Source organism: Mus musculus, chromosome 10 (genome assembly GCF_000001635.26).
Source record: "Mus musculus strain C57BL/6J chromosome 10, GRCm38.p6 C57BL/6J".
In the NCBI taxonomy this organism is placed as follows: Eukaryota; Metazoa; Chordata; class Mammalia; order Rodentia; family Muridae; genus Mus; species Mus musculus.
This window is the reverse complement of record NC_000076.6, coordinates 57,693,799-57,715,175: the sequence shown is the minus strand read 5'-3', so window position 1 is coordinate 57,715,175 and position 21,377 is coordinate 57,693,799. Positions and strand designations below refer to the sequence as shown.

General features: G+C 38.5%; 1 protein-coding gene across 10 annotated transcripts in view; it reads right to left on the bottom strand.

Annotated features, from left to right (window-relative positions):
* The window catches only part of Pkib (protein kinase inhibitor beta, cAMP dependent, testis specific), a 109,132-nt gene that overhangs the window by 25,937 nt on the left and 61,818 nt on the right, over positions 1-21,377 (bottom strand). For 3 of the 10 annotated variants that reach the window (NM_008863.4, XM_006512602.3, XM_017313847.2), the window contains exon 4: positions 6,995-7,102. The exons of 5 other annotated variants lie outside the window; for them this stretch is intronic. In NM_008863.4, coding sequence (NP_032889.3) covers positions 6,995-7,082 — 88 coding nt within the window. In that variant the 5' untranslated portion in view covers positions 7,083-7,102. 2 more of the 10 variants (XM_006512604.4, XM_006512605.4) reach the window with 2 other exon arrangements.

The following is a 21,377-nucleotide window of genomic DNA, read 5'->3' as shown; positions in this document are numbered from 1 at the left end:
CAAACAAATGTGAATTACAAGCTGGTACCTATATCAACTATGATAAATAATAGCCAACAGTAAAGTTTACTTTCACATTTCTAAAGAACAAGATAAAAATCAAGACTGTAAGTAAGATTTCAACCACAAAGTGGATTTTGTTACACTACCACATTCAAATAGTTCTGCATGAAAGCCCTAAACTAGGAAAATACAGGGCCATGAGTGTGTGTGTGTGTGTGTGTGTGTGTGTGTGTGTGTGTGTGTGTAACAAACATTAGTTATCATTTGCAGAGTCATAAATAATATAAAACTCTTACAGCATCAACTTTTATCCTCAGCCAGGCAATCAGTATCTCTATGCTCTGACACAAGCCTTCTCTGAAAATGATTCATTACCACTAAACTGGACAAAATGACTGACCTAAAGTCAATAGCATAACCCATGTCATAGGCTGTCCTTAGAGACGTAGTTACAGTTGGCTTAACAGAACATCGGTGTTCATGACAATGTTCTATCATAGCCTTGATAATACATCTCATCTGTGTAGTTACTAACCAGAAACAGTTAAAGACATTGGCTGCTTACATCCAAGAGAGTAAAATGAGTTATATTAACATATTTTGATATTAATAGTAGGAATTTAGTCAGCAGAGAACTTCAAAGTTTTGCTGAAAGTCAAAAGACTATAAAAATAATCATGAGTCAGTTTGGGGGATGTTCCCTTTTAGATAGTTGGACTTTCAATTTCTGTATGTGGACTAAGGACAACATCGGAGGGAGGTATGACTTAATGTGGGTCACTAGTAGGTACTGGAGTTCTTAAGAACTAATGTCAATGCTCAAAGTGTACATTGGAGTCCTCATTCGAAATGGTTTTCCATGTGGTACTTTAAAACATACACAATATATATTGAATGAATACATTCACATATATGTATCTATAATATATTATAATACATATAATATATAATAGATATTATATTTGTATGTGTATATTATATATTACATATATTTATATAATTTATATATATATAATATACTGAAATGCCATGCCTATATATCAACTTACTTATATATTGTGTATAATACATAAAGTACATATTATATATATTATATACACATGCATATATACATGTATATATTCATATGTATAAATATAATCATATATAAATATGTATATTTATATGTATATTATACTACATACATTTATATATTTAATATGTATGTTACTTTTTAGTAATGAATCTTATGTTATCCATTTAACGAAAAATTTCTCCAAATGTATCTTACTCCCCCTGTAAATGAATATAATTGTCATCTTTTCTCTGGCTGCAGAGAAAAGAAAAAAAATTATTACATCTTTTTGATCTCTGGTTTGTTTTTTTCATTATAAGTGAAGAATGCATTTTAATGTTTGACCAACTGAAAACAATAATCAAAATCACAGTAGCAAAATTTGAAGTATTTAGAGGGCTGTTTTAGGTCATATAGTAAAGCCAAAACAAAACAACAATAATAAAAACTCAAACAAATAGCAAATGACAAGAAAAATTGTGTCTTTAAAGTATTTTTCTCAAATTATGTGTACAGTAACCTATAATCAAGCTAAGTAGATGAAAATAAATTTAAAAGGATTCATTGGACTGCACAAAATCTTTTGCAAAATAAAAATGTCACTATATTTTTATTATATAAATACTATGTGTTCATGAAAAATTATATCCAAAATATGCTTTTATAAGTAAGTGAAAAATGATTTTGAAACTTGTACAAGTCTATTGATTTTAAATGTGTAAGGAGACAACCTAGTAAGAGACCTAGACTGAAACAAGGACAGGGGTCTCTCTCGTGTGGGTACAGTTGCTGTGACCCTAGTAAGAGATCCAGATTGAAACAAGGACAGGGGTCTCTCTCGTGTGGGTACAGTTGCTGTGACTTCTTGTCTTTTCTCCCAGGATCATTGTTTTACAAATTTTCTGTAATGATGATCTCTTAAAGTGATATATTTTTTTTAGCTTTTGAAATTACAATATAATTACATCCTCCAGCCCTTCTCTTCCTACCTCCAACCTCTCACATACACCCTCTCGCACTCTCTCACATTCATGGCCTCTTTGTAATTGTCCTTACATCGATCCATATAAACTTTTATGATAGGGACAACTGACAAAATCATGTTGAACATGCAGTTTTTAAGCTCTTCGGTGAAAGTTCTCTTATTCGATCCTGTGTTGTAGGGTTGTTATTACCAAGACAATTTTAAAGAAAAGGGAACTGAGGAGCCTTGATGAGTGAGCTTCAGCCTAGAAAGACCATGATTCATCCTTCCTCACGGATTCTTCAGTTGCACCTCCTGGAACAGTTACAAAGGGCAGCTGTCTCCTTTCACCCTTGTCTTACTGAGCATCTGTAGAGTGTTGTGCTCAGGGTCAGATTCTGGGGAAATAGTGACAAAAGGACTAAAAGCACAGTAACAACACCCATGTGTAAAAGGTAAGTCCCCACTAAAGAAGGAAAAGCCTAGCTAATAGAGACTGTTACTGAGTTGGGGCATACTCCTTACTGGAACTCCTACTACAAAGAAATGAATGTCATTAAAATGCATGAATAGAACTTTTTCTGTGGGCACTAGAGAACCCTGAAAATCCCCCTATTACATAGGAAAGATGATCACGAGAACTGTTACCTGGAAATGCAGACCAGTGTCAAGGAAAGACATTTGAAGGCTATTAGAAAAAAAAAAGTTTTCTAAGTAAACCTACCATAACACATAGCATTTACCAAGGATAGCTTCATATTAAAATTAGGACAAAGATAAAGACCTTAAACTATCAGGCCAGATGACTTATCAAAAAATAGAATGTAAACAATAAATACTTCATGTAAAAAATTAATAAGTATGCTACAGATAGTATCAAGTATAGTTTTCATCTAGTAGACTCTGCACTATAAATATTTTCATTACATTAAATGTTACCTGGCCTTTTTCTCCTGCTGCTTTAAATATTTTGTTTTTGTTCTGTAAATTTTGTGTGTTGACAAGGCTGCCCACTCTCTTCCTATCTATTCAATATACTATTACTTAAATATTGAATATCCAATATTCAATAATACAACTAAAGGAGATCAAGGGGATACAAACTGGAAAGGAAGAAGTCAAAGTATCACTATTTTCATATGATATGATATATGATATGATATATGATAGTATATATAAGCAACCCCAACAGTCTACCAGAGAACTCCTACAGCTAAAGAACACTTTCAGCATAGTGGCTGGATATAAAATTAACTAAAAAAAAAAATCAGTAGCCCTACTTTATACAAAGGAAAAACAGGCCAAGAAAGAAATTAGGGAAATAACATCCTTTACAGTAGTCACAAATACTCTAAAATACCTTGGTGTAACTCCTTTATGACAAGAACTCCAAATCACTGAAGAAAGAAATGAAGGAAGATATCAGAAGATGGCAAGCCTTGCTATGCTCATGGATCAGTAGGATTAACACAGTAAAAATGGCCATCTTACCGAAAGCAATTTACAGATTCAATGCAATCCCCATCAAAATTCCAATATAATTCGTTACAGAACTTGAAAGAGCAATTCTCAACTTCGTAGGGAAAAGAAAAACCAAACCAAACCAAACAAAAAACAAACAAACAAAAAAACAGGATAGCTAAAACAATTCTGAAGACTAAAAGAACTTCAGGAGGTATCACTATCCCTGACCTCAAGCTGTACTACACAGCAATAGATGTGAAATAAAAACAGCAGTGGATATGAAACCTGAAAAGGCCACCTCCTGTAGTCCGGCAGAAACACCATTGGAGCAATAGGAACACCAACTTTACACCCAAAATTTACTCTGTCTACAAAAAAATGCAGGGAAGGGGATAGAGCAAAGACTGAGAGAATGGCCAACCAATGACTAACCCAACTTGAGACACCATCTGTTGTGCTTGCAGACAGGAGTCTAGCATGACTGTCCTCTAAGAGGCTCCACCCAGCAGCTGACTAAAACAGATGCATAGATCCACAGCCAAACATTGGATGGAGCTCAGAGAGTCCTATGGAAGAGTTGGAGAAGAACTGAGGTCCCTGAAGGGGATAGAAACTCCATAGGAAAACCAACAGAGTCAACAAACCTAGACTTTTTGGAGCTCTCAGAGACTGAATCACCAGCCAAAGAGCATACACAGGCCGGACCTAGGCTCCCTTCACATATAGCAGATGTGCAGCTTCATCTTCATGTGGCTCCCCCAACAAATGGAGTAGGGGGTATCTCTAAAGCCTTTGCCTGTCTGTGAAATATGCTCCCTTAACTAGGCTAGCTTATCTGGCCTCAGTGGGAAAGGATGCTCCTAGCCTGTCAGAGACTTGATGTGCCAGGATACAAAGATATCCAGGAGGACCTCTACCCTATTAGAGGAGAAGGTGAGGGGGAATGGAGGAGGGATTTTGGGGTGACCAGGAGAGGGAGCAGCACTCTGGATGTGAATGAATGAATGAATGAATGAGACAAGTTGTATGAACTACAATGTATATACCTTATGCAAAAATTCAAAGCTCCTCTCTTGTTTCCTTTCTTACCCTCTTGCTCTTACTCTTGCCTCTCACCCTCCTTCTCCCTGTTCCTTCCTCCCTCTCTCCGCATAGCCATGGCCACAAATGCTTACAAACAAACAAAAAAAATTCAAAGCTTGTGGTAGTTTTTGTAAACACACACACATAGCTCAGCTACATAAAATAAGACCACATATTTTGGCATTATAATCTAAAGGCATAATATGTTTATCTATTTATGAGCAGATCATTTATGTCCATAAAATCATTGTATTTTTCACAAAATACTTTACTATATGTGGTATCCCTTTAAATTGCTCATCTTTTCCATCATAGCATAAACTTTAAAAATTCATGGGGACTACTGATCCTTGAACACTAAAACTATTTCAGGGCATGGTGGTAGACGCCTGTAGTTCCAGGACTCAGCAGGCTGTTCTTTGGGAATTTGAGGCCAAGCTGGCCTATAAAGCTTGTCCTGGACAGCCAGGACTTGTTACACAGAGAAACCCTGTCTTAAACACCCTCCATCAAGGTCTATTTTTACCCTCATTTTAACAAGAATGACTCTTCTAAGTTGAATAAGCAAGCACCTCACATAATCTCACTCCACTCCACATTGGCACATAAGAATTTGACAATTGAATGATTAATTTCACATATCTGCTTGACTAGGTCATAGGATGCTCTGATTGTAGCTAAACATATGCCTGGATGTGGTTAGGAGAGGGCTTTTAAATGAGACCAGTGTCTAACATAGTGGCCTGTGTAAAACTTATTATCCTTCTCAGTAAAAATGGAGTAAGGGAGAACTGGGTTCTCTACCTGCCTTTGACTTACAGCCTCAGTTTCCCTCTGCCATTAAACTCAGACTTGTATCGGAACAACAGTCATTCATCCTGGTCCTTAGACTTAAAATGAGACTAGAATAGACAAGTCTATTTAAGAGTTGAGGAGAGAAAAAGAGAGAGGGGGGCCTCATTTAGCACTCACCTTGATCTTTGCAATCTTTAATTCTTCTGGGCTTATAAAAATTATCATACTTATTTGCCAACATAGCTATCACTTAAAAGAGAGTTTTAGAAATATTTGGTCCTACCATTAAAATGTACTGGGTTTTCGTGGTTGTTGTATTTGGGGGTTGGCTTATTTGGTCATGAAGTAACCCAAAATTTCTAGAAAAGTTAGTTCTGGCTTTAAATTTCAATTCTTTCACATCCAAGTAATAGCAAAGTTTCCTTTTCGTTTGGTCACAGATCTTCACATATACAGATGTTCAAATATGTAAATGCCATCATTCTTTAACAGTCTTATTTTAAATCTCAGGTCTTCATTTTCCCTTTATAGTCTTGAGAGTCTTTAACTCAAAATACCAATCATTTTCAGATTAGATTTTTTTTTCTTTCTGCACATTTGGGGATAATTTATGACATTGTATAGGATTCATTCCTCCATGTGGCTTATAGCATTAAAATTAAGGTATGTTGCCCCAACCTCTGATAAATTGCTAAGGACCTTGAATTACTTAATGGCATGTTTCTCTCTACTCATCTGCCACAGTAAAACCCTAGTTAGATCATTCATAGTGCAGGGAGCAGTCACTGTTGTTTCTTATTCTAAGGTAGCAGACCTTAGTTTCTAGTTAGCACAAGGCAAATCCTATCCACCTTGGGAACACATGGACAGCATATTCTCATTGCTGTTCACAGATCTTGGTCATTTACCTTCTCCAAGTCTTTGCATGGTCTGCAGTGTTCTTGTCTTGTGCTATGAACATGTATGACCCCAATCTTTTGTGGATCTCATCTGTCCAGTGTTAGGTATGTTTAGCCAGTGCCAGGTCTCCAGAGAGGGATTCTCTGCCTCACCAATAGGGTGGTTAGGAAGGGATGTAAATTACTGGTGTCAGGAACTATGTGGCCTTCCCAACAGTCACAGCTAAAGGATATCTTGTCAGAATAAATTTACTGCTATTGGTTAATTGGTTCTGAGATATGGCAAAAGCTGAAACAGAACCTCTTATTGCTAGAGACTCTGAGCGGGGGACTGTATGACAGTATGTTGTCTCTGTCAACCAGTCCAGTACTGTCTCTTTCCACATTATGAAGCCTTTGCCTCCAAGATGAATATTGTGAACCAGACCCTGATGTCACATGATAGCAGGTTGAGTTTCTTTCACAGGTGGTCCCCTGAGGTGGCTTCTTCTAAGGGTATTCCTTGACCAAGCAGAATTTCAGCCCCTCCTTACTAAGCAGGCTAGAGTTTGCTGTGTCTATTCTGGTCACTGTCATGGGTTAATTAAGGTTACAATACAGATATTGTTTGTAGTTGTACATACAGGGACTGGCCAAGGGACAACCCTCTTTGTAAGGTCTGTGGAAAGGAAGGAAAGCACCGTCCTGCAGAGAATTAAGGCATTCCAGTTGTTGTTCATGCAGGGTAGTGACCTTGCTGGGCTTCTGGGCTGCTGCCGCCTCCCATGCTGGTCTCCTTTGTTTTCTTTTGACCCCCAGGGGCATCAGCGTGCTTATCCATGGTGGCCAGTGGCCCAGGTGCTGATGAAAACAAAAAGGGGATAGGAAGAGGAAGGAGCATTTGGCACTCAACCAATCTTGGGATGCAAAACCCATTGCCAACATGCCCTGGGCTCAAGCACTCTTGCCTAAAAGCACACCAAAAGTCTAATTTTGCAATTACAAACCCAGGAGCACATGCAAGCCATAGAGAAATAGCTTTGCTGGATGTGGACGCCTATCCCAGGGTGATGAATTAGGACTCCTAGGAGAAAGAGGCAGCCACTTAGAATGTAGACCGACAAGTTCCTGAACATTTTCCCCATAATTGCACCAAAAGTCTATTCAATAGACAATTATATAGATACAGAAGTAGAAGTATAAAATATTACCTGGATAGAAATCCAAAATCTTCCCAGAGAGTTATTTTTCTACTAAAACTTGGTAAAAGAGAAAGTAGGAGGGTTTAGAAAGTGAGACTGTTCTGGAGGGTGGTCTTAATCAAGTTTGAGTTGCAGATCAAGCATTTTTTTCCCTGCACCTCATTATTGACTGTGCTTCTGTTGAGTCCACAGAAGCCCTAATCCACAGGGTTGGAGGAAAACATCCTGCAGGTCACACCCTGCAACCTTGTGGCACCTATTGTAGACATGAATCCAAACCTCATGTCTTTAAACATATAAGTCAACTATTACCATGAGGCAGACCTGTAAGTTTGAAGATATTGATTTCTGGAAGATACATATAAATATGATAAAGGTGAAGGGGATCCTCCCCGTACCACCCCTACCAAATGTATCCTGTGCTTACAATCACTACACACACACACACACACACACACACACACACACACACACACACACACAAATTGAAGAAGAAAAAGACTAAAAACCAAAATTCAGAGAGAGGAAAATAGCAAAAAAATCTGAAAGAAACCTGTATGAGTTAACCTAGCTGAAGATCCAAAACTGAACTGAAAGAATTATAGGCCAAAAGTAAAAGAGCTCTGATCTACTTTTGTGTCTCTCCAATATAAGTTAATAATTTACAATGATGTCTGCTGAAATGTACCTACTGGCAAATTACCATGGCTTTAAATATTTTTAAGGGGGCCCAAGATATATCTCAGCAGTTAAAAGGCTGCTCTTTCATAGGACCTGGGTTCAATTCCCAGTACCTACATGGAAGCTTACAACTGTCTGTTAACTCCAGTTCCAGAGGATCTGACACCATCAAATGAGAAATATATCAGACAAAACACCAATACACATAAAATAAAAAAATAAATCTTTTTAGCCAGGTGGTGGTGGGATACACCTTTAATCCCAGCACTCAGGAGGCAGAAGTAGGTAGATCTCTGAACTTGAGGCAGCCTGGTCTACAAAGAGAGTTTTAGGACAGGCAGAGCTATACATAGAAACCCCACTTGGAAATAGAAAGATAAGTAAGTAAATACATAAACAAATGACACACTCACAGGTAAATCTGAAGTGCTTACTAAATTTGAACATATTATTTCCCAAATTTCTTAGGTGGAATAAATAAGGTTAAGAACAGAACAACTTATTGCTGTATTCATCAGAAATAACTAACATCTCACCCAAATTCCTCTGATAATATAGCACATATTGCCTTAAAATATCACATGGTAGACATAGATGCTCTAACCCAATGCAAATCAAATTAGATCTTAGACACAAATTTGTCTGGCAAAATGAGAACTCCTGATCTCCCACCCCTACCCCCATGTTAACATAATTAAGATGGCTCTTCTATTTTAAAATAGTATCTTCAGGGATCAAAACTTACTATATAACAGCTCATGGGTGAAGGAGTGATTATCCTGACTCTACATTTTAGCTCACTTGGTCTTTTTTTGTCCTGCTTTAAATCGTAGGGAGAAGGACATGATGTTCTACAGTAGATGTCTGCATCGTAACATAAATTCCCATTCCATAAAGCCCCATATAGCCAACAACCTGATAACTAAAAGTGCTGACCTCATCCAATCAATAACATGCATATGTTTTACAATTATTAATTTGACTAATATGATGGATTTGCCACACATTTCAACAACCTCTTGGTCCTAGTTGCTTTTACCTACAGAGAGTCACAATACATCTTAAGTAGGCTACTTTGGGGATCCATGAGCAGCCATGACATTGCACACATTCCCTCCATGCAAGTGTTCAAAATATATGTATTAATGATAGAAATAGTAAGAAATAACTTACAAAAGCATGTGAGTCACTACATCAGACATTAAATACTTGAAAGTCACTTGTTAACCCTTGGGCCTTCCATCCCGGACACTGTCAAGGAATAGATACTGATATTCTTAATGCCCACAACTGAATACAGGTTCAACATATGCAGTGATTTGAATGATATTGGCCCGCACACATTCATATGTTTGAATACCAGGTCCCTAGTTGATAGCTATGTTAAAGAAGGATTGGGAGGTACGTCTTCATTGGGGGAGATTTACCTGTATTTGAGACTCAAAAACACTCGTATGTTTCAGTATATACTCTCAGCTTCCTGGTTTGAGATCAAGATTTGAACCCTCTACACATCCTGATGCCATGTCTTTGCCTTACCCTCATGGCCTTAAACTGCTGGAATCTAAAGACCAATTAAATGTTTTCTTTTATAAGTGACACTGGCCGTGGTACTTTATCACCACGGCAATAGGAAATAAGGCAACATATATCATTCTTCTTTAAGTTCTGGAGGCAACATACTCATTTAGAAATATTCATAAAATTAGTCCCTGTTGAAAGGGACCTTCCAGTCCCAAACTAGATAATCTGTCCAAATTGCAAGTGATGAGCAACAGAGACTTTGACCACTTCATCTCATGCCCCTAGTCTCTGGGCTGCTTATGATAGTTATAAATTACCCATGGGATTCTAGTGAAAATAACATGCCTTTTCTTTTTTCTTTCTTTTTTTTTTTTTGCTTTTGTTTTTGTTTTTTGTTTTGTTTTGTTTTTCGAGTCAGGGCGTCCTTTTGTAACTCTGGCTGTCCTGGAACTCACTCTGTAGACCAGGCTGCCCTTGAACTCAGAAATCTGCCTGCCTCTGCCTCCTAAGGGCTGGGATAAAAGGCGTGCCCCACCACTGCCTGGCTCATAACATGCCTTTTCTGATATCATAGTGGCAGACAGTGAAATTAGAATAGAGTTTTAGAACAGAACCTCACAGACCTTGAGCCTGCACTCACATCCAGCACCCATATGCTCTGGATCATTGAAGCCATACTGCATGAGCTTGTCATAACTACTGGGATCCTAGATACAAAATAAAGTCACATCTCAACATTTGGATAAATTCTCTCCCCAGGAGTGGTGGTCTTCTTGCTCTATCATTTGTCAGACACCATGACATCCATGGTTTCTCCATGAACATTCATCCATTTCCCAATGTTCTTTGTAATATGACAAATTTCTTTGGATGACCTAAGTAAATACACAGTAGTAATATTTCTGTTACACATAATGAATTTTGATGGAGAGTTGTTTCCTTTTTTCTTCTAGCAAAAGCATTCCTAACAAAGGATAAAGCCAAGGGCCAGTTCACCAGACACACTGCCAGGATTCACCTTAACGCTGGATTCCCTGGCCATTGGTCCCATCTGAACACATTTGCAAACTTTTCGACCATTAGCAAGAGTTTCTCTTTTAGGTAAAGAACACTGGGAGATTCTTGCTTTACAGATACAGGCTCAAAGCGTGAACCAGGGTAACACATTTCTCCTAGTAGGGTTACAACACAATTTAAGGCCTATCAGGGTACTCGTTAGCTGACTAGGAGTCCAAGAGAGTAATAACAACCTGAGAAATAATCTTGTGACTTAGGATGCTCAGGCTGGGAGCTTGAAGAAGACATTTAGTGGGACTTCAACCTCCCATAAAGACCTAGAGATGATTAGGCCTGGGAGACAGACAGTATAAGTAGCCTAATGATCTTTCCAAAGAATTCCTATTTTAAAGACAAACTGAAAAATGACACCCCAAATCTCTGCCATGGGCCCTTCTCATCACAGACATAATCAAGTGTCTATAGATAATGACTTCTACATCAGCATCACATGGGTCCCTGAGTTGCCATTATTAGCTGGACAAGAGGATGTGTAGGAAAGTTCATGTTTTCAAGTGCCAGTTCAATTTTTTTGTTTGTTTTGGTTTGTTTTTTATTTTTTGTTTTTGTTTTTTCGAGACAGGGCTTCTCTGTATAGCCCTTGCTGTCCTGGAACTCACTTTGTAGACCAGGCTGACCTCGAACTCAGAAATCTGACTGCCTCTGTCTCCCAAGTGCTGGGATTAAAGGTGTGTACTACCACCACCCGGCCAAAATATTTTGTCTATTCTTTGTCAGGTGGATGTTTCACATCCAAGTCACGATGCTTTTGCTTGTTCCTAAAGGTCTTGGTTATTGCCTAGCTACAAATGGTTGTCTATAATCCCATAACTCAGGAGGCAGATACAGAAGGATTGTCACAAGTTTGAATCCTGCCTGGTCCATATAGCAAGTTCCAGGTCATCCAGGGTAACATAGTGAGAGCTTATCTCAAAACAAAACAAATAAAACCAACCAACCAAACAAGCAAACAACAACAACAACAATTTACTTACTTAATTAATTAATTGAACAAAACAAATAAACAACCCACCTGATGTTAGGTATGGGATAAGGCCAAAAACTCAAGGCCAAACATCAGATACAATATCTTGCAAATGGCCCAGCCATAGTTCCCTCACTATTCTTGCTATAGATAAAATTTCTGAGCCAGACACCTGTCCTTATCAAAGAGACAAAAAAAACAGCTTTTGAAAACCCTCTCTTACTAAGTTTCCAATAATTGATAATTGATCAAGCAAATCAGTTACAACCTTTTGTCTACAATGGCACCGGTGTATCTTTAAATATAAAGACTGCATTAATTCCCAGGTGTGGTTACTGTGTGGCTCTGTACAGGGTTTCCCTATGCCCATTCCCATCCCCATGCTGTCACTATATGTAATTGATGAATTGCCCTCAAATTTATGTTTTCAGTGTCAGGTGGCATTCGGTTTTTTCTACCAATGGTGTGAATAAATTAAGACACCCCAAAATACCAATACCACTTTTCTCCCTAGAAAAAGAACCTGAAGGATAGAAAGGGAAAAGGCGTTCAGTTCACATACGTCCTGTGTCCATTCCAACCAACAGTGGGGTACAACTTACTCTATTCTGCATATTGCAATCTACAGTTGTTGGTTTAACTGTTTCAACCCTAACATTGAGTTGAAATATATGTAGTTACATCCTCTGCTCCAGCCAAAGATATTTGGAGCTTAATGTTTATTGCAAAGGCTCTTATTGGCGCTTGAAACACACTGAATAATTTTGGTGTTTCAACCATACTCTCCTGAGAGCCTGGAAAGTCAGGGGTGGCCTTTAAGCTCATTTGCCTCGGCATTTCAGTTCCCCATGACTTCTTGGCCTTCTGAGGGCCATAGTACCTATGGAACTTCTCTATCGTGCTCAGATTTTCCCTGGGAACTAAGCTGTAATTCTCTTTCTTGGATTTGCTAACCCCACTGACATTTCCATTGCTATTTCTTTGCTGCTCAACCAAGAGGGCTGGAAATCTGGAGAGCTCAGCAAACACTCCATAGCCGAGTTCTCCCCTCATAACACAAGTTCTCCTACCCGCTAGTAACTGATTCATTTCCCTTCCCAGAAACAGAAAGCCTAACCTGGGACATTGCTTGTTTTTTCCTTCAAGGTGTGTTCTCAGTTCTCATCTCAGAGAGGTAAAGCCAGCCTATTGTCAGAAATATCGTTGGCTCTCAAGAATGTGACTCTTTGTTTCCACTTAGCCAGTGATAGAAACATAGGTGATTGTGCGTATCATTCTCAGCTAACAGTGTCCATACAAAACACTAAAGGAAGTTTAAAGTAAAGAAGTCTCAGTTAATAATTAAATTGTTATCAGCCATACAAATTTAGCAGCTCTTCTCAACTGAGTCTTTAGTGAGGCAGTTGCTTTATATACATTTATAAACTGTATATTGCTTTATTGCATTATTTCATGTAATCATTACCACAAAAATCATCATGTGTGCATGAGTGAGAAAGAGAAATCAAGAAAACTCATAATCGTGAGATGACTAAAATTGAGTTTTCCAGACATCAAGAATATTATCCTATGTTAGGATTTAAATTTCTAATATGTGATTCCAGAACATGGGTTTTTAGTCATTTCATTAGGTTCTATCCAGGCTCCATTTGGTCTTTAGAAATTTGGGTAAGATTAGAATAAAATACAAGTCTCTTAATTTAGAAATAAGCCACCTAAAAGTTACCTACTACAGCCATTTGCCACATGCATGAATCTCAACTAAAATTGTCCTTCTATGACCCAGATATTCTCTACAGTGTTTCTATTTCTATTTTACTTTATTTTATTTTGTTTGTGTGGGCATGTTTGCAACTGTATGTGTGTTTGTAAATGTGTGTGTGTGTGTGTGTGTGTGTGTGTGTGTGTGTGTGTGTGTGTATGTGTGTGTATGCAAGCCAGTGGTTATGGAAGCCAAAAGAGGATGTTAGAACCCTGGAGCTATAATTATAGGTAGTTGCAAACTGCCCAGTGTGGGCAGAAAAGACACACCTGTATTGAATTCAGGTTTTTCGAAAGAACAGAAAGCACTCTTAACCACTAAGCCATCTCTGCAACCCTGTCTCCATAATATTTTACCATCAAAATACATTTTTTAGCCCATCATCTGATTCAAACTGATTTGAATTTGCCACATGTATGAATCTCAACTAAAATTGTCCTTCTATGACCCAGATATTCTCTACAGTGTTTCTATTTCTATTTTACTTTATTTTATTTTGTTTGTGTGGGCATGTTTGCAACTGTATGTGTGTGTGTGTGTGTGTGTGTGTGTGTGTGTGTGTGTGTGTGTGTGTGTGTGTGTGTGTGTATGTATGTATGTATGTATGCAAGCCAGTGGTTATGGAAGCCAAAAGAGGATGTTAGAACCCTGGAGCTATAATTATAGGTAGTTGCAAACTGCCCAGTGTGGGCAGAAAAGACACACCTGTATTGAATTCAGGTTTTTCGAAAGAACAGAAAGCACTCTTAACCACTAAGCCATCTCTGCAACCCTGTCTCCATAATATTTTACCATCAAAATACATTTTTTAGCCCATCATCTGATTCAAACTGATTTGAATTTGCTCTTAAAATTTGATTTGCTCCTAAAAACATAAATTGCAGGACTGAAGATGATACATATAATTTTGAATACAATATATATTCTTTATGCTACTCTTTAGTCATTATACAGTTTATATATGGGAAAACATACTTCTATATTCATTAAAAGTCTTTCATAGAATAAGTAGAAGGGAATTTCTGTTCAAACAATAACATTTATATTATTCTCTATAATAATATAAACTGCTCTATAATTTAATCAATGTGTAATTTCTAGGTAAGTTAAATTTATCCCCCACCTTATTTTCCATTCACAATAGGGAACAGAACTTGTTCATTAAAGACAATATGAAGCCAGTGTGAACTTTTGTTTTTAATAACCTTAGATTTTTTTCAAATATTATTTTAGAGTTATTTATAATGTCTTTCATCCTTATAGTTCATTAGAATATTAAAATTACTTACATCTTATAAAAAGACTTTTTTTTTCTTGAAAAATAAAAAAGACACATATAATGAAATCAAAGAAACAAATCACCGTCAGATGGACGCTTTCACCGTTACTGACAGCTGAGGACTTAATGCTATTAGCCAGTCCTTTGAGTCATTTCTATAAACTAAGGCAAACTCACAGGAAACACTGCAAAGTCCTGCGATTCCCCTTTGAAACATAAGACTTGACGGCCTTCTCCCAGCTATACACACGCCATCCTAGAGATGCTTTCTGCTCAGTAGCTGCTGAATGATCAGCCAGTGGACTGCATCTGTCTGCCCTGACAGCAACCTCATCAAGTTGTATAGGCTTTAGGTACTTTTATAGCTTTACTAACAGCATCATTTTACCTCCTGATGTCGGGCAGTGTGCATTAACTCCTCTTCATTCTTTTTTGTCATTCCACAAAGATCTAGATTCTCACCTTTGCACTTGATTAAATTGTGGGAAACAAGGTCTCAGAAAGTCCCAGCCCGCCTGTGCCAGCCTGGAGCCTGACAAACTGAATTTACAGCAAATTAGCTCTTCCTGAGATATTTTTTAAAATCTTCCTCTGAGAGCCAGGAGTAAATGCAGGAGGAGGGAATGAATCAAAGAAGAGAAACAACAAAACCAAACAAGCCCTATTTGTGACAATTAATCTCATGCCAGAAAGAATGTGGGCAGGGCTTACCAAATTTGTGCATAACTCTCAGTGGTGAAAGTTGTTATCAATATGGAGTTCTGAGTATTCCCCGGAGCCTCTTACTTGCAGTCTGGTGTCATATGTATTCTTAATTCTGTAGCTAATTGAGGTTAACATGTTTGAGAATAGAATTAGAATAAAGCTTAGCTCATATCTTTCTCACTACATCTTATACTGTCCCCCTACACCCTTCTCCAGAATGCATTCATTCATTTATTGTCACTTGGCAGGTTATAATTGGTGCTTTTAACAGCATGGCAATGCACGTACTCAGTCTCGGAGACCTGATTGTTCGTTTTCAGGCCTGAGTGAAATTTTCTTTATCATAAGTTAAAAATTAAACTAAATTGAAAAATAAATGTTTGTTGTACTTGTTACATCAGGATATATGCTAATGTCTTCCTCTGTAATCGTCCACCCTTCCTCTTCATAACTAATCATGAGGTTCACTGATAAAGCAATTTACCATCATGCCACTAAACACTATGTAGGGCATCCCTACACCAGGAGTGACAGAGACTCCTGGGAGGCAAGAACAAATACTTGCTATGCATTGTCCATGGATATCAGGGGTTCAGTGGAACACTTCAATTGAGCTTCATAACCACTGGCCTTGTGTTATTCAAATTATTTGAAAAACCTATATTTACAGGCAGAAAGTTTTAGGTGAATTTGATACAAGAATAAAACATCTGTTAGCTTTTTAAGCCTTCAGCTTCCTTGAACCAAGAAAGACACTAAGTTATTCCACCACTCTGATCACATTCAAATTCTGCACTGATAGGCTTTCACATCTGTAAAAGGATAATGAAGAACTTTGGAAAAGGAAAATTCTCCTCATCCAACTGAATTAAAATAACTGAAGAAAATAACAAAACATAAAAACAAACAAAAAACCCAAACAAACAAACAACCAAAAAGACCCACCTGAATCTACAAGTGTCTTTCTTCTCATGTTGCAACTTAAGGGAGGAAGATTTATTTGAGCTTGTAGTTCAAGACTACAGACCATCAAGATGGCAGGATGTTGAAGAAGTTCATCACATCACATTCACTCACAGTAAGAAAGATAAAAAAAATGAATGCCTGCACCTGCTCAAGTGCCTTTGTCTTCTTACACAGTTCAGCATTCCTACCATGGAATAGTGCTGCCCACAGCAGTAGGTTTCCCTTCTCAGATAATACAGTTAAAATAACCCCCACAGGCATGCAGAGAGGCCTGTCCCTCATATTCTTTCAAGTTGACAACTTAACACTAGCAATCACAAAGAACAACCTGGGAATTAGCCTTAATACAGACAACTTTCAGATGTCTTCCCAAACAAAAGTGGTGTACTGAAAACATCAAAAAGACTTGCTCACAGAAGCTGAGCTGAATTGGCACTGAAAGGAGCCTGGCCATCCTGAATCTTTGAGATCTCTTTGGGTCACTTAATTTTGTGTGTGTGTGTGTGTGTGTGTGTGTGTGTGTGTTTTAATAGTTGCTGTTACCAAGATTTAATTGCTTAGTTTAATTGGTTTAGTAAAAAAACAAAAAAACAAAAAAAACAAAAAAACTCAGCTTAGTAATTACCTGAATTAGCTTTACTGATTGAGTAAATTGACTTCTGAAATAGGAACACCATTACAGTATAATACAAGGGAAATTTTGTATCAATTGGGCATTAAAAGCAGTAATCAAGATGGCTGAAAGTCACTTTAAGCAAAAGGAAATTCTTTTTTGTTTGTTTTGAAATTCTGAAGACTAATTTTCTTTATAAATGTTCAAATATAAGTTTTTCACTTATAAATTTACCTGAAAATATCTGGTGGGTGTCAACTATTATGCCTGATATAGAACTCTTTATAGAAGAAGTAATCATAGTTAACCACCAACACAGGACTAATATGATTTAAGACTACAGTAGGCCTCAGGAATGTTGATGCAGCCTGGGACCTCTGTATCAACATCAAACTCATCAGTAGTCTGAGATGAATGAATAAAAGCAGCACCTGCTGAGAGGATAGAGAAAAAAAAGTGTTTCACAAGGAGAGAATAACATGGCACATTTCATGGCTGTAAGAAGACCATGCAAGGCACTGGAGAAATAGTTCAGCTGTTAAGAGCACTGTTATTGTTACAGAAGACCCATTTTTGGTTCCCAGCACCCATACACTGTCTCACAACCACCCTTACATTTAGTGCTAGGGCATCAAATTTCTTCTTTGGACCTCTAAGGAATGCACATGGTACACATACAAACATCCAAGGCAAAACACCAATAAACATAAAATAAAATTAATTTTAAAACATAAAGAAAGGGTATATAGCCAATGCACAAGAAAGATGGCACCAAACAACAGGAGATAACGGGGTAATTTGGTAGAAACCATGTCACTCAGACACATTAAAATTTAGGTGTGTACAGCAACAGGAAGTCACTGAAAGATTTTAAGAAATAGTGGACAATGAGACCTGCATTTCAGGTTTGTTTGGCTGTAACAAACAGCATAGATTGGAAAGAGGAAAAATGGATTTAAGAAATGAGCTAAGGGGCTGGAAAAAATCGGTTGGCCAATAAACACAAGGACCTGGGATCCTCAGAACCTACAGAAATGCTGGGCATGAGTCTGTGTGACTGGCACTGGAGGGAGAGAGATGTGATATTCCTGAAGTCAACTGACCAGCCAAGGCTATCTGACTAGATGTTAAGGTTAAAAAAGATACCCTGTCTCAAAGTGGAAAGCAATGGGAAATAGACACCCAAAACCAACCTTTGGTCTCCCTGGCAAGTGCACACACATGTACTCTTAGCCACATGAACACACACACACACACACACACACACACACACACACACACACAGAGGCACGTAAAGAAATGAGTTTGCAGGGACTGAAGAGACAACTTATCAGTTAAAGTACTCATGACTCTGTCTCAGCAAGCAAGAAAGGAAGGAAGGAAGGAAGGAAGGAAGGAAGGAAGGAAGGAAGGAAGGAAGGAAGGAAGGAAGAAAGAAAGAAAGAAAGAAAGAAAGAAAGAAAGAAAGAAAGAAAGAAAGAAGCAAACAAAGAAACAAACAAAGAAACAAAGAAACAAAGAAGGGCCATGCATGGTGACACACACTTATAATCCCAGAGCTGGTGAGGTAGAGGCAGGTGAACCCTGGGGCTGGGTAACATGTTCCAAGATAGTGAGAGACTCTGCCTTGAAATAAAATGTGCATAGTTACCAAGAAGCAACACCCAAGGTTGTCCTCTGCACTCTATACTCATACATACATACCTACACACTTGTAAAATATAAGAGTTTAGAGAGCATTGAAAAGTCTAAGTGAGAGGTGAGAATAATTTGCAAGATAGCTCATGTGTCCTACTTAACAATTCATAAACTCTCAAGTTATTTGCATTTAAAAATTGAGCTGTTTTCACAGAATTACATGTGGCTGAGCTAAAAAGAACCAGCAACAAAGCATGAGGCACATAGGCTTCACAATGGGTTGTCATCTGATCCGCAGCTCCTGCTTCTTATGAAACACCTTAGGCAAGCACATAGATGGTCTAAGCTGCTTCCATTTCTTTGGAGTCCACAGAACCAAACCTCCCAAAGTTGGGGAGACTGGATGTGACCAATGCATGTGGATGCCTACTTGTATGAACAACCCATTCATGTTGAGGAAACCAGAGAGAGACACGTTAACTGGTGTCTTCCTCTCATCTGAGAGATGTTCATCTCCCTTCTGAAACCTGGTCTTCCTTCTGGAGTTTCTTTCTTAGCAACAGACACCGTAATGGAGTTTGATAAGAGGCACAGAGGAAGAGGCGGGAGGGCAACCAACAGTGGGGGTGGACATGGGACACACAGCCTGCCTCTATGGTGCCTTGGATGCCTTCCTGCTGAGTGAGACTCTGGAAGGAAGACACTCTTGCTTTCCAAATGCAGTTGGACCGGCAAGGCAGAGCGCTCTCTAGCTCCCTGCTTGACTGCTCAGAGAAAGTGGATTCACTAGTATTACTGGTTCTTGAAATGGCAGAGGCAGAGGCAGCCTAGTATGATAGGGGCAGAGTGGAGTTGGGAGAAGAAATATGATTTGTAATCCCTGTCTTCTGTGACCGTGGCGAAGCACTAAGTTACTCTCCTCCTCTATGAAGAAGAAACAAAACTAGATGGTCTCCAACAGTCCTTTTAAGCAGAGAAAGTCTACCATTTAATGAATTTCTCAGCTGACTTTAAAAAGAAACATTCTCTCATATATTATATCCCAACTGCAGTTTCTTCTCCCTCCTCTCCCCCATCACCTTCCCTCACCTCCATATATACCCCATCCTACCCCCTTCTCTCAGACAAGAGCAGGCCTCCCAGGTACATCAACCAATCATGGCATAATAAGCTACAATAATACTATGTGCATACCATCACATCAATGCTGGACAAGGCAACCCAGTAGGAGGAAAAGGGTCCCAACAAACAGGCAAAAGATTCAGAGCCAGCCCCTGCTCCCACTGCTAGGATTCCCACAATGAAGCCAAGTGATTGAGACATGACATAAATGCAGAGGACCTAGGACCCACCAGTACAAGCTCCCTGATCTTTGCAATATCCCCATTATTCCCAGTCAGTTGCCCCTCACACATGGCTTCTCTTAGACATCTCAACACCAGTTTTCCACTCTTTCTACTTGATTTGGATTGCCAAACACAAGTATATCCTTTCATCCACACAGGCCAGGCACACATACAGCTCCCTTGCTCAACACGTAGAACATAGCAAGGCTGTAATTCAAAATATAGACATCAGAGACAGGTTTTATTTTCCCCTTGAAACCAAATATCTATTCAATCTGCTAAATAGGGATTTCAGGGGGAAGAGCTCTAGGAACACCCATTTGTTACAATCCAAACCTCAACACTTCCTTTAGTATTAATGACCAAGTAGTTTGAGAATCTCACTTTTTAAAAAGGGCATCTTTCTCAAAGTCTGGTCCACAGATTACTTCGCAGGTCAAGGATCTAAGATGTTTGCTGGAAACAACAGCAAGTGTGGCCAAGAAAGAATCCATCCTGAAACAGTTCTCAAAGTGATTCCATGGTGACCAACTTAACTTGTAAGAGAGTTTATGTATATAAGATACAATTTGCTAAACACATGAAACTCAAGAAGAATGAAGACCAAAGTGTGGACACTTTGCCCCTTCTTAGAATTGGGAACAAAACACCCATGGAAGGAGTTACAGAGACAAAGTTTGGAGCTGTGACGAAAGGATGGACCATCTAGTGATTGCCATTGCCAGGGATCCATCCCATAATCAACTTCCAAACGCTGACACCATTGCATACACTAGCAAGATTTTGCTGAAAGGACCCAGATAGAGCTGTCTCTAGTGAGACTATGCCGGGGCCTAGCAAAGTGGATGCTCACAGTCAGCTATTGGATATATCACAGGGCCCCCAATGGAGAAGCTAGAGAAAGTACCCAAGGAGCTAAAGGGATCTGCAACCCTATAGGTGGAACAACATTATGAACTAACCAGTACCCCAGAGCTCTTGACTCTAGCATATGTATATGTTGACATAGCTCTTGCATATGTATCAAAAGATGGCCTAGTCGGCCATCTCTGGAAAGAGAGGCCATTGGACTTGCAAACTTTATATGCCCCAGTACAGGGGAACACCAGGGTCAAAAAGTGGGAGTGGGTGGGAAGTGGTGTGGGGGGGGGGAGGGAATGGGGAACTTTTGGGATAGCATTGGAAATGTAAATGAGGAAAATACCTAATAAAAATATATATAAAAAAGAGAGTTTATGTATGTTTACTAAGGAAGACATCATTGTATAGAAGGGCAAGGTTTACAAAATGACATAGAAAAGATGATGAAATGTGAGAGTAATGTAGATGTCTTCCATATCTATGTAGTATAGTCTCATTGTTTTCACTTAGTACCTGTT